The following is a 24,744-nucleotide window of genomic DNA, read 5'->3' as shown; positions in this document are numbered from 1 at the left end:
CTTACTCATAGCAGAAGACAAAACATCGGAGATTGAAACTCGATGCTTGCTACGTTGGCAAATGCATGTTCCTCTGCAGGATTCTTTCGGATCAGTGGTGATATAGAGGGGGGCTTAACCTTCCCCACAAATTAGCTCACCCAGTGGCCATGTCTCTCATTTATGGAAATCATGTAGCCCTCTAGTTGGCAACTCCCAGCAGCCCCTAGCCCAGCATACAGAAACTACAATTCAACAACATTCTGGAGGGTTACCCCATCCCACAACCAGGTTTAGAGCTGGACAGAAGCATAAATGGGGCTGTTATAACTGGCCTCACAGGAATTCAAATGCTATTTTCATATAGCACAGAAACCTGTTTTTCTACAGCCTTCTAATCGGAATACAGAATTAACTTTGTGTCCTCTATTCAGACTCACAGAAGGAAGAGTAAATTAAAGGGAGAATCAGGCAATGGGACCTGAGATGGCTCATGGAAACATCTATGCAGGAAAGAGGCCTGGTTCGAAGCCCATGATAACTGAACAGAAAACACAAGACCAACAGGAGGTGCCCAATGTCCAGGTCTGATCCACAAGGTCCAAGGTCCTCCCAACATAGAATCATAGAACTAGAAGAGATTCCAAGGGCCATGAAGTCCAGTTCCCTGCCACGGCAGAAATACAGCATCAGTGCCCTCCTGAACAGATCCACCCAGCCTGTGTGTTAAAAATTTTCAAAAGATCCAGAGACATTGTGTTCCCACAGTTCAAACAGCTCTGACCGCCAGAAAGTCCTTGCTAATTGTCTATTTTCCTGTAGCTTGCATCCACTGTTTGTCAGTTAGACTGGAGAAGGATCAAGCTATGCCCCAGACCTGGAGAATGAAGTATTTCTCGAAGAAGAAGTAGAGGGAACAGTATCTAGCATATTGACAGCACACTAGAGGAGCCCTGGGACCAGAGATCTCTGTACCAGTTCGGTCTCATAGTCCTGTTTACAGACTGCCAAAATAAAGCTGCTTTGGGCTCTTTGGAGTATGCCTTTTAAATGATGCATGGGTCCTAAGAGTCCGGAGGTCGCGCCAAAGCCACACTCCATTTCTAAGCACCGGAGTGCAGCTTTGGTGCAGCTTCCGGATTCTTAGGATGCATGCATCATTTAAATAGCATACCTCCAAAGAGACCCAAAGCAGCTTTATTTTGGCAGTCTGTAACAGGCCATAGTCCCCATCCCACCTACTCAGGAGGAAGGGAAATGTATAGAAAGACCTGCTATATCAGAGCCTGTCTGTGAGCTGAGAAGGAGGAGAGCGTCTACAGAACCTCTGAAGAGTTGATTAAAAATCAATGGTTTTTAAAAATAAATTTTAAAAACAGAGCTAGAAATTTTTCTCTAAAAACCTAAGTTAAAAAGGGGAAGAGCCTGGATGAAAGATTTCATTGCAAAATTCTAATTACTGTATACAGCTTCTAATTACAGCTTCTGTGAATAATCTGAGAACAGTTTGGGAAGCTGGGAGATAACACATGGTGTTCTGCAGATGATGCACATGAAGCTCTCTCGCTCTGCATAGCCTCTCTCTAAATGCAAATAAACAAGGTCAATGAACAGAGAATTTGTGGAGATGCAGTAGATCTGAACAACGAGGAGCCATTTTTGATTAACTGAATAATAATAATAATAATAATAATAATAATAATAATAATAATTTATTTCTATTTCCCGCCTCTGCCTACGGATCGAGGCAGGATCACAACAAATAAAATACATACAGAGCATACAAATGTTTACAACACTAAAATTCCCATAAAATTAACCTCATAATACAATACAATGCAATATAATATGATAGCATAAAATACAATAGCCGAACCAGAGTTGAGATTCATATCTTATATAGTCGGAAATAGGGAGGAAGATGGATATGTTGCTCATGTTGGCTCTGGTGGGAAGGCCCGCCGGAAGAGATCCATCTTAATGGCTTTCTTAAAAGCATCCAAGGTGGTAATGCGACAGATCGCCTCCAGCTGGTCATTCCAAAGTTTTGGAGCAGTCGAGGTAAAAGACCTCTGGGAAGTAGATGTTAATCTAGTTTTTTTTTGTCTGTAATAAGAGCTTCCCAGACCTTCTGAGAATGTGGGGCGGACCATATGGGGAGAGGCATTCCTGCAGATAACCTGGGCCCAAGCCATGTAGAATTTTAAAGGTAATAACCAACACCTTGTACTGCGCCCGGAACCTAATCAGAAGCCAGTGAAGATTTTTGAATTCAGGTATTATATGGTCAGTCCTCGGGGTACTGGTGACCAATCTGGCTACCATCTTTTGAAACAGCTGAAGCTTCTGAATTTGGCACAAGGGTAGCCCTATGTAGAGCATGTTGCAGAAATCAAGACGAGAGGTTACCAGAGCATGTACCAATGCTTCAAGGTCTCCCTAGATTATTATTATTTAAATCCTATCAACCCTGTCTTGGTCTAAGGCAATGAATGGTTCCTAGGTATTTTGGTCTGGAAACTGAAAGTCTGGAATACCAAAGTTTGAGAACCACTGGTATAAGGGGAAAACCACTATGCCTGAAGGGGGAAAGCCAAACTTTTCTGAGCAGGGAAAAGGACTTTAGCAAGATGTCATGTATAGATTGCAGTGTAGGAAAGTTTTGTGGCTTCCTTCAGTGCATCAACACAAAGACTGAGGGAGCATTCCAGACTTTATAGAGCAGGCAAAGGCATGCAATTGGCTTTGCACAGTCACTCGATTCACGACATCTGGAAGATTCTAGACTCCAATGTTTACATCCTAGCTTCACCTTCCCTGCAGTTCTCTCCTCCAGCTAGCACCAGCACAAGTCCCCACACCACCTGACAGGAGGAATCACATGGCAGAGGTTTCCACGGACCCACGTAATTTCTTCAGTCTTATGTTTTTATCTGTCATTTTTTATCATTATCTAATTTTTTTTAGTACATTGCACTGTTCCTTACTATTCCAGGCATGCACTCAGGGTAACCAGTGGCGAGAACTGAGGAAATAAGTGGATAACTGAGCATAAAAGAGATGCTCTGGTACACACTATCTTCCTCAAGCTGATGTCCTTCCAGGTTTGTCAGACTACAGACCTTATCACACTGGAGGAATCCTGAACAGAAACGGGATTTTGAACGTAGAAAAAAAACACAAATGTGGGAAGTTTATCACACGCATTTCTGCAAAAGTGAAATAACACGGAAATAAAGTGAATGTAAAAGGGACAAAAACGTTTGGGAAGTTCCAAAAGTAAAAAGCTGCCATTTTTGTCCTTTTTCTGTTCGCTTTATTTTCGTGTTATTTCACTTTTGGAGAAACGCCATGTGATAAACTTCCTGCATTTGCGTTTTTTTTCTCCTTTAAATCTACTTTAAATCCCGTTTCTCAGTGGGATTCCTCTAGTGTGATAAGGTCCTACAACAAGTAACAGTGCCACTTTAACCTGATTTGGTCAGAGATCACCTTGAATCCCATGTCCAGTTCTGGGTACAATACAAGAAGGATGTTGACAAGCTGGAGCATGTCCAGAGGAGGATGACCAAAATGGCGAAAGGCCTGGAAACCACCAAGCCCTGTTGGGAGTGGCTGAGGGAGCTGTGTATGTTAGTCTGGGAAAGAGAAGGTTAAGGGGTAGCATGATAGCCATGTTTAAATGTTTGAAGGGATGTCATAAGGAAGATGAACAAACTTGTTTTCTGCAGCTCCAGAGACTAGGAAAAGGAGCAATGGATTCAAGCTACCAGACAAAAGATTCCCCCTATACATTAGGAAGAACCTTCTTGATGGCAAGAGCTGTTCAATTTTGGAAGATGCTGCCTAGGAAGGTGGTGGAATCTCCTTCTTTGGGGGTTTTTAAACAGAGGTTGGATAGCCATCTGTCAAGGGTGCTGTATATTCCTGCATGGCAGGGAGTTGGATTTGATGGTCCTTGTGGTCTCTTTCAAATCTATGGTTTTATGATTCCAACTCCCATGATGATGGGATGATGGGATTTGTAGTCCAATGTATCTGGAAACCGTCAAGTTAGAGACAGCTGCTTTATCCTCAAGCTAACCATAACATTCAAGGAAAGAATGTTGATTGTTTGTAGATTCATGCACAGAAAGAAGGCACACATTTGCCAGTGGAAAAATCTCACAGAGTAATGAAAGCTAGACACTCTTGAAAGAGCAACTCTTTGACTGCCACATCTCCTCTGTTCAAAATAATGCTTTCCTCATAAACACAATAACCAAAAAAGCAAACACTCTTTTACATAACAGTGTGAGCTGCAGAGGGTGTAGTTTTGCTCTTAGAATATTTAATACCAAAGGGAAATTCACAAGATCCTTTTTGGAACAGCCCAAAAAAGAAAGAAAAAAGAAAGGCTACAGTCAGGATGCCAAGTATGCAGCAATTCCACTGCATCACAGAAGAACTGATAACGGAGCACAGGATCCAGCAACCACAGATTTTTTTTAACATCTAAGCTTCTGGCTAGTAAAGCTACAAATACAGGCTCAAAAGCATGTGAACAAAGCATAGAGAAATCTGAACAATAGAACTTCCTGATGAACTGAACCGTTTTTGAATGATTAATGACGACCTTTTTCTTTCTTCAGATTAATTTGCACATGAGGCAATCGTCCATAGAGATACCACTTCAAGACACTAAAGGAAGTGCAAGCGGTCAGAAATCAAGGGGGAAAGGGGGCAGAAGGCAGCAGAACTGGAATGGCCACCAAAAAGCTTTTCGTTAGAATCACAGAATCATGGATTCAACCCTCAGCCCTCAACTTTTCAATGTGTACACAGATTTTCTTTAGCAGCTTCCTCCCAGTCAAAATTTGCCACCCTTGGCAAATTCCCATTCTCACAGATCTACCAACTATGGCTGGAGAAAATTAAAGCCTAGGTTGAATTTCCAGAGATCAGATAGCAAGGTGACACAGTAACAAAACTGAGTATGATGTGGAAATATATGTGCATTTGCTTACTCTGCTCACTGACCCAGGCTGTCTGGATGCCCAATTCTCATTCTTTAGGACAGTGATTTACTCTGTCGCCTCACCGGAGTTTGCAATAAGCAAGGAGCTCCTAGTCATCACAACCACTAATTGCTTAAACAGGAATCCCTGCAAAGCATCCTATTAAATATATAAACAGGAGGCCAAAGATAGAAAACCCCTGCTAGGCACTCCATGATGACCTCCAGTGTGAGGAAATTTCCATTAAGTGAAAGGGAAGGAATCAGATCATCTTAAGGCCAGCGGAAAGAGAACCAGATGCTACTAAAAGAGTCTCTTTAGGGCTGTTCCCAGCCTGAAACTGATGGACAAAACCAGACTTAGGTTTCTGGCTGCCTTTAGAAGGGGGACATGGTTTCTTCATAGCCAAGAAATCTCTGTAGTGATGGAGCACTAACAGATGAGGATGGGGGGGGGGGGGGCTGAGCTTCCTCCCATCAAAATGATGCAGCAAATCTGGACTGCCAAGACTCTTATATAGTTGAGCTTCCTCAGGCACTATCAATCTAAGTGCACTAAATGTTCAAAGTTAAAGATAGCAATTGTCACTGAGCCCTTCAAGGAAGAATACAGGTGGTCCACCATCTCTCCTATGCATACTTACATAGGAGTAAGCACCACTGAAATTGAAATAGCTAAAGATTTCCCAAACCTTGGCTCAAACATTGATCAGGACGGGGATTTCTGTCAGGAAATTGGAAGAGGATTAGGCTTAGGAAGGGCAGCTATGAAAGAACTAGACAAGATACTAAAGTGCAAAGTGATAAAACTGAACACTAAATTTAGGATCACCGAAGCCATTGTATTTCCTATCACCGTGTATGGATGTGAGATCTGGACAGTGAAGAAAATTGACAGGAAGAAAATCAATTCATTTGAGATGTGGTGCTGGAGAAGAGTGCTGAGGATACTGTGGACAGCCAAACAGACAAACAAATGGGTCCTTGAACAGATCCTGCCTGAAATCTTCCTGGAAGCCAGGATGACTAAATTGAGGCTGTCATACTTTGTCAGCATAATGAGAAGACAGAACTGCAGTGTGCAAAACACACTGCAGAAATAATCCAGTTTGAGATCGCTTTAACTGTCCTGGCTCAGTGCTAGGGAATCCTGGGAACTATAGTTTTGTGAGACATTTAGCCTTGTCTGTCAGAGTGCTCTGGTGCCACAATAAACTACAATTCCCAGGATTCCCTTGCACTGAGCCAGGGCAGTTAAAGCAGTAAAGCAGGAGCCCTGGTGGTGCAGTAGTTAAATGCCTGTACTGCAGACACTCACTCAAAACCACAAGGTTGCGAGTTCAAGACCAGAAAAAGGGCTCAAGCTCGACTCAGGCTTGCATCCTTCCAAGGTCGCTAAAATGAGTACCCAGACTGTTGGGGGCAAATTAGCTTACAGTTGTAAACCGCTTAGACCAGTGATGGCGAACCTATGGCACGCGTGCCAGAGGTGGCACTCAGAGCGCTCTCTGTGGGCACACACGCTGTCGCCCTAGCACAGAGTTTGCCAGAGTTTCTTACTAGAAAGCCAGAGGGACGTGGCACTTTGCAATAAATAATTTGGGCACTCGGTCTCTAAAAGGTTCACCATCACTGGCTTTAGACACTGCTTAGGAGGTATGAAGCGGTATATAAATGAAGCTTATTTGTTTGTTCGTATTAACATAGATTATTTCTGCAGTATGTTTTGGATCAATGACATTAGGAAAGGTAGAGGGAAGCAGAAAGGAAGACCACATGCCAGATGGTTAGACTCTATTAGGGAGGTCTTGGGCCTGATCCTGCAGGATCTGAGCAGAGCAGCTGAGGAGAGGGGTGCTTGGAGGCATCTCATTCTTGGGGATGCTGTGAGTCAAAAAGGCAGCTAACAACAACCAGCTCCACTGAACCCATGGAGGACACCTTTAAGTACATATTGTACTTATAAAAGTCTTTACATTTAAAAATGTTTCAGTGATAACGAGTGGGAAAAGTCATTTGCCCTCCCTGTGCAAGGACATGCAAATAGGCCCAAAAAAACCTGTTTGTCAGTACTAAACCCCTCCCTACACACACACACACACACACACACACACACAAACACTGAAGAGTTCTAGGGCTCCTCTCTGGGTGGAAACAGCTGAAATCAGGCACCAGAGTTGTTCACAAGATGCAAGGGTGCTTTCCTTTGCCCTGTGCAAGTGTGTATTAAACCAGTGGAGTGGTGCTGCAAGTCCACCAAACAGGAGAGCAGCCCTTGTTTTGTGCCTTTGAGTTGTTTCCAACTTTATCCTGGGGTTTTCCTGGCAAGATCTGTGGCGAGGAGGTTTGCCATTGCCTTCCCCTGAGGCTGAGAGAGTGTGACTTACTGAAGGTTGCCCAGTGGCTTCCTTGGCCAAGCTGGGAATCGAACCCTGGTCTCCAGAACTGCAGTCCAAACCACTATGCTACTCTCTGGCTGTCTATCAGCCCTAATTTCTCCCAACTTCCCCCTCCATTCCTGGGTAAGGAGTTAGAGTGACCCTCAACCCCAGACACTGCCATCTTCTGACAGAGCATCTTGCTGCCTTAACCAGGGGTCCACAGATGCACTTTGGTTGATCCCTGAACAAGACAACTAGATTTTCTTCCTCAGTTTCCCTTCCTGTCGCTTACACAACGAATGTCAAGCTTGCCACTTTCCTTTTCAAGTTGTTCATTGCAACTTTCCCCCCAATCCACGTGAAGGAAATCTACTGCTAACGTAATAACATAAACAGGATGTGAAATTGTGTATGTGTGTGTGTGTTGTTTACATGCAGTTTTTTCCCCCTGTGGAGGTAGTCTGCTCTATCACTTTTCATCAGACTCTCCAGGTTTTTGGGGGGAGAAGGACTCAAGGACCAGAAAAGGTTGCTTATCCCTACTCTAGCCCCCATCTAACCCTATTAGTTGCTGAATTGTACTCTAGCCCCCATCTAACCCTATTAGTTGCTGAATTGTACTCTAGCTCCCATCTAACCCTATTAGTTGGTTAAGTGTACTCTAGCTCCCATCTAACCCTACTGGCTGGTAAATTGTACTCTAGCCCCCATCTAACCCTATTAGTTGGTTAATCGTACTCTAGCTCCCATCTAACCCTATTAGTTGGTTAAGCCTACTCTAGCTCCCATCTAACCCTATTGGCTGGTGAATTGTGCTATAGCTCCCATCTAACTCTATTCAGGATACACACATTACAGGCATAAGTGTGTGCGCGTGTGTATCTACAATAACATCCAAAATCCACAAAACAGGGACACCTTTATTGGATCAACCCAAACGCACAAAATACACGACGCAACCTTTGAAGGAGCCCTGAAAGCTTGCATCATGTATTTTGTGCATTTTGTTTGGCCGAATCAAGGCATCCCTGTGCTGTGGATGCTGGATGTTGTTGTAACTTTGCTCTATGGCCAACACGGCTGAATGTTTCTCTGTGTGTGTGTGTGTGTGTGTGCGCAAAAGAGACACTATTCCAACCCACAACTATTGCCAGACAAAAAGAGCTGCAGAAAGCGACGCCGGAGGTGCAACAACGGCAACCGCACACCTTCCAACCCCAGAGCCTCCCCTTGGCGTTGCAGTCTACCGCCCTCCCAAAGCCCGACACACAAAAGACACACAAACCAGGGACCCGCAGGGCTTCGGTCTCGTGCGAGCCCTCCCTTGAAAGACACCCGGGTCGCCTTACCTCTCCCGGGCCCAGTCCCCGGGAAGCCAGGCTTCGTGGCCCAAGTGCGGCCTAAGGGGCCCCGGCCTTTCCTGAGGGGACACAGCCCGCCTAGGCCCGAGAGAGGCCGGCCGTCGTCGTGGTCTCCGCGGCCGCCTCCTGTGTCTCTCTCTCCCTTCTCCTCCTCCTCCTCCTGGCCGTCGTTGGCGTCGACGGCGCCGCGGAAAGGGCCGGGCCTGGCTGCTAGGCCTCTCAGGCAGAAGGAGCCACAGCGCCTCGAAGCGGGACTAGGCCGCAAGGAAGGCAGGGATGGAAGGGAAGCCGAATAAGGAGATACACACAACTCTGATGTGGAGACACAGGGGCCTCACAGCCACACAAAGGAGACACAGACCTAGAGATGGATATCTATAGCTATATGGGCATAGAGTTATCTATAAGACACCTGTACCTTGCAGTTCTGGATATCTATATCTGTATCCATGTGTCAATCTATATTGATATCTACATGCATATCTATCTATCTATCTATCTATACACACACATACACACACACATATATAGTATATGTATATATGTACTATATGTATCGTATATACTATATGTATATGTATACACACATATGTATATATGTACTATATGTGTAGTATATATTATATATGTATACACACACAACCACAACACACACACACACATGTATATATGTACTATATGTATAGTATATACTATATATGTATAAACACACAACCACAACACACACACACACATATATATATGTACTATACGTATAGTATATACTATATGTATATGTATACATACACAGAACACGCACAAAGGAAGGATCGCTCACACACAATCCTCACAGCTACACAAAGGATATGGACGCTGCAGCTTTAGATACAGATATATAGATATAGACGGATTTCTATATACTGTATAGATATACAGATACTGTATCTGTATCTTTAACACTTGTACTGTACCTTGCAGCTCTAGATAGATAGAGATATCGATATCTACATATATATCTATCGATCGATCTATATGCATAGATATACATATATACATACACACAAATATATAGTATATACTGTATGCAGGCCTGAAAATCAAATATATGTATGTATACACACACACAACTCTATAACACTTGTACGTTGCCGCTCTAGATAGAAATATCTATATATATATCTACATCTATAGTCATCTATCGAGCTATATCTATATGCACACATATACATATACATACATACATACATACACACACACACACATATATAGTATATATTATATTCAGGCCTGCCTCCCCCTCCAAAAAATGAAGTACTGTATGTATATGTACACACACACACAGGAAGGATCCCTCACACACAATCCTCACAGCAACACAAAGGACTTGGATGTTGCAGCTCTAGGCACAGATATATAGATATTTATTATTATTATTATTATTATTATTATTATTATTATTATTAACCTTTATTTATAAAGCGCTGTAAATTTACAGTGTATCTGTATCTATATAGACATAGAGGTATCTATAACACTTGTACATTGCTGCTCTAGATACATAGAGATATCTATATATGCATGTATATACAGATAGATAGATCAATAGATAGATCGACAGATAGATCGATAGATAGATAGATAGATATACACACACAAATATATTGTATATACTATATGCAGGCCTACTTCCCCCAACAAATATATTTGTATACACACACAACTCCATAACACTTGTACATTGCAGCTCTAGATAGATAGAGCTATCTATATCTGTATGCAGATAGATAGATAGATAGATAGATAGATAGATAGAGATATACATACACAAATAAATATAAAGTATATACCAGTGATGGCGAACCTATGGCACGTGTGCCAGAGGTGACACTCAGAGCCTTCTATGCGGGCACATGTACCATCACCCCAGCCCAGAGTTTGCCAGAGTTTGTTACTAGAAAGCCAGAGGGATATGGCACTTTGCAATAAATAAGTGGGTTTTGGGTTGTAGTTTGGGCACTTGGCCCCTAAAAGGTTCACCATCACTGGTATATACTTTATGCAGACCTGTCTCCCCCAAAGAAAAATCATATATATATATATATATATATATATATATATATTCCACACAATTCTATAACACTTGTACGTTGCTGCTCTAGGTAGATAGAGGCATCTATATCTATACAGAGAGATTGATATAGATATAGACATACATTTGTTGTTATTGTTGTTGTTGTTGTTAGCTGCCCTCCAGTCAGTTCTGACTCATGGCGACCCCATGGGTAAGACATCTCCAAGAATCCCTATCCTCCATCGCACTCTTGCCCAGAAAGCCCTTGCCCACAGTAACCCCCCTGACTGAGTCTATCCATCTGGTCTGTGGTCTTCCTCTCTTTCTTCTACCTTCTACCTTTCCTAGCATTATCGTTTTTCCTAGTGATCCATTCCTTCTCATGATGTGACCAAAGTACGAAAGTCTCAACTTGATCATCTTTGCTTCCAAGGAGAGCCCTGGTCTGATCTGTCCAAGAATCCATTTGTTTGTTGTCTTGGCTGTCCATGGGATCCTAAGTACTCTTCTCCAGCGCCACATTTCAAATGAGTTGGTTTTCTCTCTGTCTGCTTCCTTCACTAGCCAGCTCTCACATCCGTACATAGCAATTGGGAATACAATGGCCTGAACGAGTCTGACTGTAGTGCTCAGTTGTATGTCTTTGCTCTTCAGTATGTTGTCCCATTCTTTCATAGCTGCCCTTCCCTAGTCTTCTTCTTATTTCTTGAGTCAAATTAACTTTTATTGTACTAGCCAAAGGCCATGACAAAAAGAGCTTACCAAAAAGCATAAAACATTTAAAACAAAAGGCACAAGAATACAGAGGACAAAAAATGTCCCAACATTTAGTGTACAGTTAAAATAGTTAACTGTTTAAAAGGACAAAAGGAAAAAGAGACATCTTTCCTGGATATTAGTAAACATATACAATATAATCATGAAATCTAATTAATACTTAGCATCTCCATGGCAATTTATGGCAATTTTGTTTAACTCTTTCTAATCTTTTTTGCAGCTGTGGCAAAAAGAGCCACTCTGTGTGTTACACAGTCATTGCTATTTCTTGAGTGTAGTCTCCATTCTGGTCAGTGTTTGATCCTAGATACAGGAATTCTTTAACTGTTTAAATTTCCTAGTTGTCTAGATTGAATTTGTGTATTTCTTCTGCGGTCATTATTTTTGTTTTCTTTATGTTCAGCATCAGATCTGCCTTGGCACTTTCATCTTTGACCTTCCTTATTAACAATTCCTGAATGTCTTCTGTTAATATTATGGTGTCGTCCGCATATCTTAGGTTGTTAATGTTGTTTCCTCCTATCTGCACTCCTCTTTTTCTCTGATTCTAATTCTGCTTTTCTTATTATGTTTTTAGCATTTAAGTTAAACAAGTAAGGTGATAGGATGTAAGGCTTGCCTAACCCCTTGGCCTATTGGGAACCACTCTGTTTCCCCACATTCTGTTTTGATGGTGGCCTTTTGTCCTTGGTGCAGATTCCTCATCAGGACTATCAGATGTCGTGGCACGCCCATCTCTTTGAGTGCTTTTCTGTAGTCTATAAAACACATGCTGATTCTTTTTTTGGAAGTACTACATACATACACACACAGAATTACAAGAAAACACAACAGCCAGACCTAAAGAGACTGCCTCCACTAGGAGCAAGAGAGAAAGGGGGGAAATGTGTGAAATGTTGATGGCAGATGACACAGGAGAGAGAAGGAGGAAACTTGGGAGCCAAACTACAGCCATGTTATGGATCTGGAATGTAGAGGTGGTGGTTGTTGTGTGCCTTCAAGTCATTCTGACTTATGGCAACCCTAAGGTGAACCTATCATAGGGGTTTCTCGGCAAGGTTTGTTCAGAAGAGATATAACACTGCTTTCCCCTGAGGCTGAGAGAGTGTGATTTGTCCAAGGTCACCCAATGGGTTTCTATGGTTGAGCTGAGAATCAAACCCTGGTCTCCAGAGTCAGAGTCCAACACTCAAACCACTGAGCCATGCTGGCCCACTGGTACATACAGGGGGGCAACAAACTGAAGACATTATTCCTTCAAATTAGAATCCTGACCCCCAAATTAAAATTTCTCCCAGTCCCCAAATTTCTAACATTGCAGAAAGTGAGGATGCATCCACATTCCAGAAATAATCCAGTTTGACACCACTTGAACTGCCATGGCTCAATGCTATGGAATTATGGGAATAGTAGTTTCATGAGACATTTCGCCTTCTCTGTCAGACAGCTCTGATGCCACAACAAACTACAAATCCCATATCATTGAGCCATGGCAGTTCAAGTGGGGTCAAACTGGATTATTTCTGGAAGGTGGATGCATTCTCACTGTCTGCAATGTTAGAAATTTGGGGACTGAAAGAAATGTTAAATTGGATTATTTCTGCAGTGTGGATGTAGCTTGAGACCGTGAAAATCGTTCATACCCAGAACTCTCACATGAACTGAATTCACATGCCCTGGTTTTTCTTTGCCTTCTCTTTTTCTTTGAATGCCTGCATTCTATTTCTAAATCCTCAAATTAAAATTTAAATTTCTGCAAAGCTAGACATTGGGGGACTGGAATAAAATTTAATTTGGAGGAGGCAGCATTCTTCTTTGGGGCAGGCAACATTTTAATTTTATTCCCCTGCCATAGCTATAGCCCATCTATGCATAACCTATGCCACAACACGGAGCATCTGTCCAAAGATCAAGGCTATAAAACACAGCTGTGTTTGATCTTCAAGGCCAAAAATTTGCCAGAAGCTTAGGAAAGCAAAGATAACCTGGGATGGGAAGATCCTATTCCATTATACTCCTAACTGGCAGTTCTAGTTAGTAGTGCCACCAGTGGCATCACTAGGGTTGGCGTCAATATCATACACACAGCCTCAATATATTTAGTCGGCCCTCCACATTTGCAGATTTGACGTTGGTGGATTTGATTATTCACAGATCTCTGGGTCTTCCAGCGCAACTCTATGGTCTATATCTGCCAGAACTATTATGGATGTTTATGAATGGCAGACAAACACATTCATAACTGTCAGGGGAATAATTGCAGAAGCCAGCTTCTGTCTGCTACTCATGATGCTTTCCACCACATTGGTGGTAATATACCTCCACTATAAATCATAGTAGAACTGCCACAATGAACCCATTAATTGACACATTTGGAACATGTCAAAGACAGGAAGTGGCTCCATGATACAATACACCAAATACCAAAACAGCAATAATGCAGATGACATCAAACCTACTTACAGATTGGCAGCCTTTTGTAGTCACTGCATACCCTCGAACTGTCCTGATTTGACAGGGACAGTCCTGACTAATTCTACGCCATCCCACTTTTTCAGCTGCTTTTAAAATGTCCCACTTTCTCTCTACAGCTCCCACCTTCCCCCTTTGTTCCCAGTTTACTTCAGTGGCTGCAAACTGAGTTCAAAGTGCAAAAGTTGTTTGCACCCAATTAATTCAGCAAGAGGGAAGGAAGAGGAATGGATATAGAATTTTGCCCTTCCCAGTAGGCTCAGGCAAAAGCAAACTGCTGAAGTGTCTCCCAACTTGCCTATTCTTCCGCATTAATAATATTTGCCATCTAGACAATGCCCTGATGTTAATTGGCCACATGTGTCTCAGTTTTAATCCGTGAAATGCTCACATAGGGAGGGGAGGAGAGAGATCGATCAACGTGGGGTATATCTACACTGTAGTAAGAATGCAGTTTGGCATCACTTTAAGTGTTGCAGATCCATCTTATGGATTCCTGGGTTATGTAGTTTTACAAGGTCTTTAGCCTTTTCTGCCAAAGAGTGTGGGTGCCTCACCAATTCTGTAGGACAGAGCCACAATTCTGTAGGATGGAGCCAGGGCAGTTAAAGTGGTTTCAAACTCCATTTTTTCTACAGTGTAGATGCAGTCTTCGTCTTTCAGATTGTCTGGGGTTTGGTTTTGGATACCAAAATCTGTGGATGCTCAAGGCCTATTAAATACAATGGCATAGTAAAATGGTGTCCCTCATATAAAATAGCAAAATCAAGGTTTATTTTTGGAAATTATACATTTTAAAGATCTCTTTGTGCCATGGATGGTTGAATCCGTGGATAAAAAAAATCCTTGGATACAGAGGGCCGACTGTATGTAATTGCTTGCAGGGAGACATCTTATGGGCAGTGGCATCATTAGAGGAGCGCAAGGAATATAGACCGCACCAGGTGATGCCCTAAGTTGGGGTGATGCCACTGCTCCCCAAATATCTTCCTTTTGACAGAAACAGCCTCTGGCATTAGCTTGCATCCCATTGAAATGCTGAAGAGATGGGGTGAGTGGGGTGAAGCTCAGTGAGAGGAGAAAGGAAAGACCCCAGTTTTTTTAATTAAATTAAAATTTGTAATGTAAAAAAATGTAAAATTATGTACATTATTTTTTAAATTATTTTTTAAATGTCATCTTTTACCAAATTTTCACATCAACCACATGAAACTATGGGCCAGTCACACTTACATTTTTTGCACAGATCAAAATGGAGGTGCCTCCATTTCCTGAATGGTGGCTGTGTGATCCAAATTGATCCTATAGCTTACTCATACTATCCTAGATGCAGATCACTGCGGTTCATAAAAAAAGTTTGATGCTGCTTTAACTGCCATGGCTGCTTTCTATGGAATCCTGCAGTTTGGGAAGCACTTAGACTTTACTTCTGGAGAGGTTTAGTGCTTTTGATGAGGGGAGAATGCTAAAGCTCTCCTGCATGGAAGTCTAAGTAGCCACCAAACTACAGATCCCAGGATTCATAGGAAGTACCTGTGGCAGTTAAAGCAGCATCAAACTGTTCTAACTGTACAGTGCAGATGCATTGAAAGTTTTGTCACTGCAAAAAGAATAGGGCAACAAACACTGTTTGATCATACATGGAAATGGGCCAAAGCACTGATAACAGAAGAATGGATTGTTAAGGTTGTTGTGTTGCTTAATCTGAATTGCCAAATTAAGGTAGGTTTTAAAAGATAAACTAATTGAAGACTTTTTGAAAGACTGGAAAGCGTTTATGGACTTTTTTGCGCGACAAGAATCCTAATGATGTAATTCGTGGTTATGGTTATTAGAACTCTTGTAAATTTATTCAGTGGCATCCCTAGGGTTGGCGTCACCAGGTGCAATAACTCATGGTGTCACACCCCCCCCCCCACTTGACCTCCTCCTATACGACATCATACAGAATCCTTAGTCATTTATTTTTACTAATGTTACTCAACATTCCTAATTCCCATATATCATGGAATGTAATGAGAATAGAATCATAGAATAATAATATGATATTAAAAGGAAAAAAAGAAAAGATTGACAATTGGAAAATAATAGACGACTTCCTGAAAAGTGAGTGGGTGTTATGAAATTAGATTAAGTTAAAATAGGATCAGAATGGAATATAAAAAAAGGGGGAGAGTAATCATGGAATGGATGGAGAAGAAAATAGAAGAATAATATCGAATTGATTAAAAAGAAGAAGGTTAAATTATGCAAGGATGAATTAAGATATAATAATGTCATTACAACAACCGGGAACAACATAGGAAAAGATGTAAATCACAAGGTTTATTATTTTTGTTTGTTATATATATATGTATATATGTATATATGTATGTTAGTGTAATTATGTTTGTTGTTGTTAATAAATTAAAATAAATAATAATAATAATAATAATAATAATAGGATTTATTTATATGCCGCCCAATCACTGGGAATCCGGGCGCCTTACAACAGAGGGGATAATAGACAGTTCCCTGCCCTCAGGCTTACACTCTAAAAGACAGGACACAAAAGGAGAAGGGAATGGTGGGGGGGAGGGGATCTGGACCAGCATTCTTCTCTCCCTCTGAGGCCTGGACCAAGGCAGATGGACCAGAGGGAGGGCTCTTCTTCTTCAGGCTAGCCCTGATGGAGCTGGGCCTGCCTGGTCAACTCCTTGCAGGCCAGAAGATGACAGGTATGGAGGGAGGAGCCTCTTTCTTCAGGCTAGCCCTGATGGAGCTGGGCCTGCCTGATCAACTCCCTCGCAGGTCGGAAAGTGACAGTTATGGAGGGAGGAGTCTCTTTCTTCAGGCTAGCCCTGATGGGGCTGGGTCTGCCTGGTCAACTCCTTCTCAGGTCAGAAAGTGACAGTTATGGAGGGAGGAGTCTCTTCTTCCAGGCTAGCCCTGATGGAGCTGGGCCTGCCTGGTCAACTCCTTCGCAGGTCGGAAAGTGACAGTTATGGAGGGAGGAGCCACTTTCTTCAGGCTAGCCCTGATGGAGCTGGGCCTGCCTGGTCAACTCCTTTGCAGGTCAGAAAGTGACAGTTGTGGATGGAGGAGTCTCTTTCTTCAGGCTAGCCCTGATGGAGCCTGCCTGGTCAACTCCCTTGCATAGAGTTGGAAGAAACCCCAAGGGCCATCCAGTCCAACCCCCTGCCATGCAGGAAATCTCAATCAAAGAATATCCCATGGATGGCCATCCAGCCTCTGTTTAAAGACCTCCAAGGAAGGAGACTCCACTCCACTCTGAGGGAGTGTGTTCCATTGTTGAACAGCCCTCCTAATGTTGAGGTGGAATCACTTTTCCTGTAACTTGCATCCATTGCTCCATTGGATCCTAGTCTCTGGAGCAGCAGAAAACAAGCTTGCTCCCTCCTCAATATGACATCCCTTCAAGTATTTAAACAGGGCTCTCATATCACCTCTTAACCTTCTCTTCTCCAGGCTAAAGATCCCCAGCTCCCTAAGTCGTTCCTCATAAGGCATGGTTTCCAGGCCCTTCAGCATTTTGGTGGGCCTCTTTTGGACGCACTCCAGTTTCTCAACATCCTTTTTGAATTGTGGTGCCCAGAACTGGACACAATATTATTCCAGGTGGGGCCTGACCGAAGCAGAATAGAGTGGCACTATGACTTCCCTTGATCTAGATACTATATTTCCATTGATGCTGCCTAGAATCGCATTGGCCTTTTTAGCTGCTACAAGAACAAATGGGGAAGGACATATGGGGGGGGGGGGCGCGTGCAAGAGCCAGTCCCAGCAGCCTCGCCCCCTGATGATGATGATGATGATGATGATGCTGACGAGGAGCTGCTCCTCCTCCTCCCTCCCTCCCTCAGGTGCGGAGAACCAGGGAGGCGACTGAGGAGGCCCTTTGGTAGCCCCTAAGGCTAGTAGTGGAGGAAGATGAGGAGCTGAGAGGTGCCGCCCCACCCCGGCCTTCCTCCTCCTCCTCCTCCTCCTCCATTTCTTCTCCTTCTCCTCCTTCATCTGGGAGGCTGCGATGGCGAAGCACCGCAAAGAGAGGAACAGCTGGGGTAGGTAGCCCTGGCCCTGCCTCTGCCTCGCTTGCAAGGCCCCAAGGGAAGCCAAAGCCCCTCTTCTCAACCTCAGTTGGGGGGGTCCTTGTCGCCCCAGTTGAGGCAAGGCAGCCCCCTTCCTGCCCCCCTCCCCACTGAGGGAGAAGAGGAAGGGGGTCCTTCCTTCCTTGGCCAGCCCCTCCCCAGCTCCAAGGCGGGGGCTTTGGGGAGGAAGAAAGGCTTGCCCCACTTTGAGGCAACTCTGCCCCCCCCCGGGCTCAATATGGTGGCGCCTCCGCCTCGCCTTGAAGCAGCAGGAGGACGGGACCAAGGCTGGGGATGGGGGGGGGGGGGGGCAACAAAGGGGGGGGGGGGGGGAACGGGGGGGGGCCCCCCCTTGCTCCCCCCCGGGCCCCCCCCCCCCGGGCTTCCTTCCCCAAATAACCCCTGGAGTTTGGAAAGGGAGACCCCCCCAGGAGGAGGAGGAGGAGGAGGAGGAGGGCTTGCATTTGGGGGAGGGGGGTCTGTGTTGTGTTGTGAGGGGCTTCTGGCAGCTTCATAGGGTGGGCAGGTGCCCATGAAAGGGAAGGGTGGGCATCAGGTGGGCCCTGGGTCGTATGTGGCCCCTGGGCATCCTCCCACCGACGCTTGTGCCCTCTGGGTCGGGAATGGGTGGTGTCTCTTTGGGTGCCAACGGTTACAAGGTAGCAAAGGAAGTATTTGGGGTGGGTAAGGTGCCCATTAAAGAGAAGGGTGGGCATCGGGTGGGCCCTTGGGACATTTGTAGCCCCTGGGAATCTTCTGGCCATCTCTTGTTCCTCTGTGTCAGGAGGGTGTATCTTTGTGTGCCAATGGTTACAAGGTAGCAAGGGAAGTATTTGAGGTGGGTCAGCGTCCATGAAAGGGAAGGGTGGGCATCAGGTGGGCCCTGGGCTGTATGTGGCCCCTGGGCATCTTCCTACCGACAGTTGTTCCTTCTGTGTCAAAAATGGCTGGTGTCTTTTTGGGTGCCAATGGTTAGGTAGCAAAGGAAGTATTTGGGGTGGGTAAGGTGCCCATTAAAATCAAGTCGACAAGTTGGAGCATATCCAGAGGGGGGCCACCAAGATGGGCAAGGGTCTGGAAACTGGGGATGTTTAGCCTGGAGAAGAGACGGTTAAGAGGTCATTTGACAGCCCTGTTTAAGTATTTGAAGGGGTGTCGTATTGAGAAGGAAGGAAGCTTGTTTTCTGCTGCTCCATACACACAACAATGGATGCAAGCTACAGGAAAAGAGATTCCAGCTCAACATTAGGAGGTATGTAAGAGCTGTTGGGCACTGGAACACACTCCTTCCTCGGAGAGTGATGGAGTCTCCTTCTTTGGAGGTTTTTAAACAGAGGCTGGATGGCCATTCATCAGGGATACTTTGATTGTGATTTCCTGCATGGCAGAGGTTGGACTGGATGGCCCTTGGGATCTCTTCCCACTCTATGATTCTATGATTCTAAGCGTGGGCATCAGTGGCCCCTGGGCCATTTGTAGCCCACACACATCCTGCCTCCTCTTGTTCCTCTGTCTCAGGACAGAGCCCCTTTGGTTGCAAATGGTTATAAGGTAGCAGAGGAAGTATTTTTTGGGGGGGGGGTAAGGTGTCCATTAAATGGAAGGATGGGCATCAGGTTGCCCCTGGGCCTTTGGTGGCCCATGGACATCCTCCCACTTACTCTTGTTCCCTCTATGTCAGGATAGTGTTTCTTTGTGTGCAAATGGTTAGGTAGCAAAGGAAGTATTTTGGGTGGGTAAGGTGCCCATTAAAATCAAGTGTGGGCATCAGGTAGCCCCTCAGCCATTTGTAACCCACGCACATCCTCCTGCCTCCTCTTGTTCCTTTGTGTCAGGATGGAGCTGCTTTGTGTGCAAGTGGTTACAAGGTAGAAAAGAAAGTATTTTGGGTAAGGTGTCCATTAAAGGGAAAGGTGGGCATTGGGTGGTCCCTGGGCCTTTGTTGGCGGGGGGGGGGGCATATGTGGCCCACACACATCCTCCTGCCTCCTCTTGTTCCTCTGTGTCAGGATGGTATCTCTTTGTTTGCAACTGGTTATAAGGTAGCAAAGGAAGTATTTTGGGTAGGTAAGGTGTCCATGAAAGGGAAGGGTGGGCATCAGGTGGCTTCTGGGCCATTAGTGGCCTGTGGGCCTCCTTTTGTTCCTTTGTGTCAGGATGGTATTCATAGAAGTATTAAAGTCTCTTTGAGTGCAATGGTTACAAGATAGCAAAGGAAGTATTTTGGGTGGGAGAACAAAAATAATGATCACAGAGGATTTGCATAAATTCAACTTAAATAAGGAGGAAATCAATAAAGATTTCCCATACCTTGGATCAAACATTGATCAGAATGGAGACTGCACTCAAGGAATCAGCAGACTAGGAATGGGAAGGGCAGCCATGAATGAACTAGACAAGATCCTAACGGTTAAAGATAGACAACTGAGCACTAAAGTTAGAATCATCCAAGCCATCATATTCCATGTACAGATGTGAGAGCTGGACAGTGAAGAAAGCCGAGAGGAAGAAAATCAATTCATTTGAGGTGTGGTGCTGGAGAAGAATGGATGGCCGAAAAGAGAAAAAAATGGATGCTTGAACAGATCAAGCCAGAAATCTCCCTGCAAGCCAGGATGACAAAACTTAAGCTGTTGTACTTTGGCCACATCAGGAGAAGGCAGGACTCATTAGAAAAGCCAATGATGCTGGGGAAGATAGAGGGAAGCAGAAAGAGAGGAAGACCACACACCAGATAGATAGTCTCAATCAAAGAGACCATGGGCCTGTGAGCCTGCAGGATTTGAGCAGGAAGGTAGAAGATGGGGGCTTGGAGACTTCTCATTCACAGGGTCACCATAAGTCAGGAATGACTCAAAGACAGCTAACAACAAACAACGAAGTATCCATTAAAGGCAAGAGTGGGTGTCAGGTGGCCTGTGGGCTATTGGTGACGCATGGCCAGGTGTCAGGTGGCCTGTGGGCTATTGATGACCCATTTGTGTACAAATGGTTTGTTCTGGTGGTGGTTGTGTGCTTTCAAGTTGGTTACAATTTAAGGTGATCCTAAGGCAATCCTATCACAGGATTTCCTTGTTAAGGTTTGTTCAGAGGAGGTTTTGCCATTGCCTGCCTCTGAGGCTGAGAGCATGTGATTTGCCCAAAGTCGCCCTGTGGGTTTACATGCCTGAGCTGGGATTCGTAGTCCAACACTCAAATCACTACAGCATGCAAGGATGAGGTAGCCTGAGGATCTTATGTGGCCCATGGGCTATTTGTGGCCTGTGGGCATCCTCCTGCCTTCTCTTGTTTTATCTGTTCCACAATGGGGCCTCTTTGTGTACGGATGGATACAGGGTAGCAAAAGAAGTATTTCTCCTCTTTCCTCTCTACCCTGCTAAGGCATACTGGGAGAAAATGGTAAACCAGTATGAGATTCCAGTAGAAAATATCATGTCAGTATGAATGGAAAAATGTATGTGTGTTGCCCTCCTCCTTCCTATAGTTTTCTTCTAGACAGAGCCAGCCAGAGACCCTGTTAAATGTCACACTGAGTAGGTGAGAGAAGCCCCTTGTTGTTGTTGTTGTTGTGTTCCTTCAAGTAATTTCTGATTTAGTGACCCTAAGGCGAACCTACCATGGGGTGTCATTGACATGTTTCTTCAGAGGGGGTTTACCATTGCCTTCCTCTGAGGCTGAGAGTGTGTGATTTGTCCAAGGACTTCACCAGTGACTTTACATGGCTGAACCAGGATTTGAACCCTGGTCTCCAGCGGCCAGTGTTCAAACCACTACACCACACTGGATCATGAGAGGAGTTCACCCGCATTTAAATGTTTGCTGGTGCCGGTGGTGTCCTTTGTTTTTATTTGTAGGTTTGGTTCTGCTCCATCGTAGGCTAAAGATTTTTGGCATTGCCCTTTTAGGGAACAGGAAAGAAGTATTTCTCCTTCCCCATTTAAATATAGAGTAGTGCTGGTGGGTTTATTTACATTTATTTACATTTATTTACATTTACATTTATTTAATTTTAGGTTCAGTTCTGATCTGTTGTAGGCTAAAGGTTTTTTGTTAATAGCTTCTTATAGAAAAGAAATAGTTCTGCTTCCCCCATTTAAATGTACAGCTGTCATGGTGTTGGTGGGTGGGGTTGATTTCTTTTTTCAAGGTTCGGTTTCTGATCCATTTTAAGCAGAAGATTTTTGGTAATGGCCTTGTTGAGACCAGGAATGCACAATCAACTCAGGGATTGTAATTTAGGTCAGGAAAGTGGCTTCTTCACCTTCGGCAGATTTTGGGGGGGCTTGGTTCAATGCAGGGAGCTGGGGAAAATGGAGTCAATTCATTAATTCACCAGACATTGGAAAGGTGCAGCATGGCATGTTTTTTCAGGGTATGTGAATCAGCACGAACAAGGTTTGTTCTTGCATGATGCCTTCTAGTCATTTCCAATTTTGTTGTTTGTTGTTGTGTGCCTTCAAGTCGTTTCCAACTTATGGCGACCCTAAGGCGAAATTATCATGAGGTTATCTTGGCAATATGTTGTTCAGAGGAGGTTTGCTGTAGCCTTCCCTTGAGGCTGAGAGAGTGTGACTTTGCCCAAGGTTACCCAGTGGGTTTCATGGCTGAGCTAGGAATAGAACCCTGGGCTGCAGTCATAGTCCAGCTCTCAAACTATTACACCACGCTGGCTCTTTGGCAAACCTATTACAGGGTTTTCTTGGAAAGGTTTGTTCAGATTGTTTTTCCCCTTTGAGTTCCTCTGAGGCTGAGAGAGTGTGACTTGCCTAAGGTCGCCCACTGGGTTTCCATGCCTGAGTGTGGAATTGAACCCTGGTCACCAGAGTCCTGGTTCACTTCTCAAACCACTGTGTCCCCCTGGCTCTTGGTGTGTAGGCAATTCCTGCACAATAGCTTGATCTGGCCTGATATGGGAAGCTAAGTAGCATCAGTCCTGGTTAGCCCTGGATGGGCCAGGGCATGATTGCAGTTCTGAATCAGAGTTGGGAACACTGGGCTAGACTCATGAGAATATATCTTGCCTTTCCATTCAGGAAAGGTCAGCACAGCTAACAAAAAGAAGGGATAAACCAGGGTTCGATCCTCTGGTCAGCCATGGAAGCCCACTGGGTGACCTTGGGCAAGTCACACTCTCTCAGCCACAGAGGGAGGCAATGGCAAACCACCTCTGAACAAATCGTGCCCAAAAACCTCATGATAAGCTTGTCTTAAGGTTGCCATAAGTCAGAAATGACTTGAAGGTGCACAACACAATAATAATATTAAAACAGACATTCAGAATCATATGTTGCATATACATTTGGCATAAATGGGATGGCATATCCAACCCCTTAGAAAACAGGAATAGAATAGGTTGGAGAATCAGTCCAGAAGTAACAAAGCAAAAACCAACAGATAAATGCAAAGTTCTCCATTTGAGCTAACAAGCAAACAATCCACTTGAAGCACGTGAATAGGCTGGAAAGCTCTGCCTCTATCTGACCTGGCAGTAGTACATGTGAAAAGGATCTCGGACTTTGTAGCTGCTCATAAGCTGAACATGAGTCAGCAGCATGATGCAGCTGCAAAAATGGTTAATGTGATTTCAGACCATATTTATAGTACCAGAGTTTCCAAGTCAGGGGAAGTCAGAACCCTTTAGCAGTAGTGTCTCCAGTGTCTGTACTGTAAAGACGAGGTTAAATGGATTGGAACAGGTTTAGACAGAGAGGTCAACAAAGGTGCGGATGGAACATGGCATGGAAGACAAGTCCTATGAGGAAAAGTAGAATTAATGGTATCTTTAGCCGCCGGGAAAGCAGAACGCAGCATTTAGTGGACTGAATTTAAAAGAGGGTATTAGAGGTGTAATGTTACCAGAAAGTTTAAAAATATGGGGGGTGGTTATTTTTTGAGGGGGAGGTAGATGGAATTTTTTGGGAAAAGGAAAACTGCACCCTTTACAGATTGAAAGTAAAATGTCTCTTTAGGAACATAAAATGCATTATATGTAACTTGGGTGAGGTACAAACCGCCGCTTTGCGGCGCTCCCCTGCCGCCGCCATTTGCTCCGCGCGGGAGCCAAACCGCGCGACTCCCGCACGGAGCAAAAAAGAAGCTCCATTTCAGAGCTTCTTTCTGCGGCGCCTCTACGACGTCGCGAGGCGCTGCAGGCGCATTCACGACGTCATAGGCGCCGCGACACGTCTGGACGCTATGCGTCCAGTACGTAAAGATGGGGGTGCCCATGTGGAAGGGGTGCCGGCATCTTGTACGTACTGTATACGTACTAGGGTTAGGGGGGTGCGGAAGCACTGCCCCTTCCTAACCCTAGTACATATACAGTACGTACTATATGGCGGTGTGTATCCCGTCTTGGTTTGACATAAAAGTACTATATCATGTTTGATATATTAAAAGTACAGTTTATTCAGAATATAATTAGAAACTGGACTTACTTTTTTTTAAGAAATGCAGTTTTTGTTACAAATAGGACTACAAGGTCCTGAACTATAAGGAACCCTTTTGGTTTGACCAGTCTATGGAGCAGGCAAAAAAAGAAGAATAAAAACAGAAGAAACCATCAACATTAGTAAAACAGAGAAAATACTTGGTTTTCTCTTGTTCTCCATAATGCCAAGCAGAGATAATGCACTCATTC

At 44.2% G+C, this 24,744-nt stretch overlaps 2 protein-coding genes across 3 annotated transcripts in view; one reads left to right on the top strand and one right to left on the bottom strand.

Moving 5' to 3' along the window:
• MAP4K5 (mitogen-activated protein kinase kinase kinase kinase 5) overlaps positions 1-8,894 on the bottom strand; it is a 139,274-nt gene extending 130,380 nt beyond the window's left edge. The window contains exon 1 of the mRNA XM_042460977.1: positions 8,706-8,894. The gene's annotated coding sequence lies outside the window, so the exon portion shown is untranslated. The remainder of the gene's footprint in view (positions 1-8,705) is intronic.
• Positions 8,895-17,850: 8,956 nt separating this feature from the next.
• Positions 17,851-24,744, top strand: part of ATL1 (atlastin GTPase 1) — a 41,878-nt gene continuing 34,984 nt past the window's right edge. The window contains exon 1 of one of the 2 annotated variants that reach the window (XM_042445305.1): positions 17,851-18,077. In XM_042445305.1, coding sequence (XP_042301239.1) covers positions 18,044-18,077 — 34 coding nt within the window. In that variant the 5' untranslated portion in view covers positions 17,851-18,043. The remainder of the gene's footprint in view (positions 18,078-24,744) is intronic. The other variant, XM_042445304.1, reaches the window with a different exon arrangement.

The sequence above is a fragment of the Sceloporus undulatus genome, chromosome 1 (genome assembly GCF_019175285.1).
Source record: "Sceloporus undulatus isolate JIND9_A2432 ecotype Alabama chromosome 1, SceUnd_v1.1, whole genome shotgun sequence".
In the NCBI taxonomy this organism is placed as follows: Eukaryota; Metazoa; Chordata; class Lepidosauria; order Squamata; family Phrynosomatidae; genus Sceloporus; species Sceloporus undulatus.
This window is presented reverse-complemented; position numbering and strand designations above follow the sequence as displayed.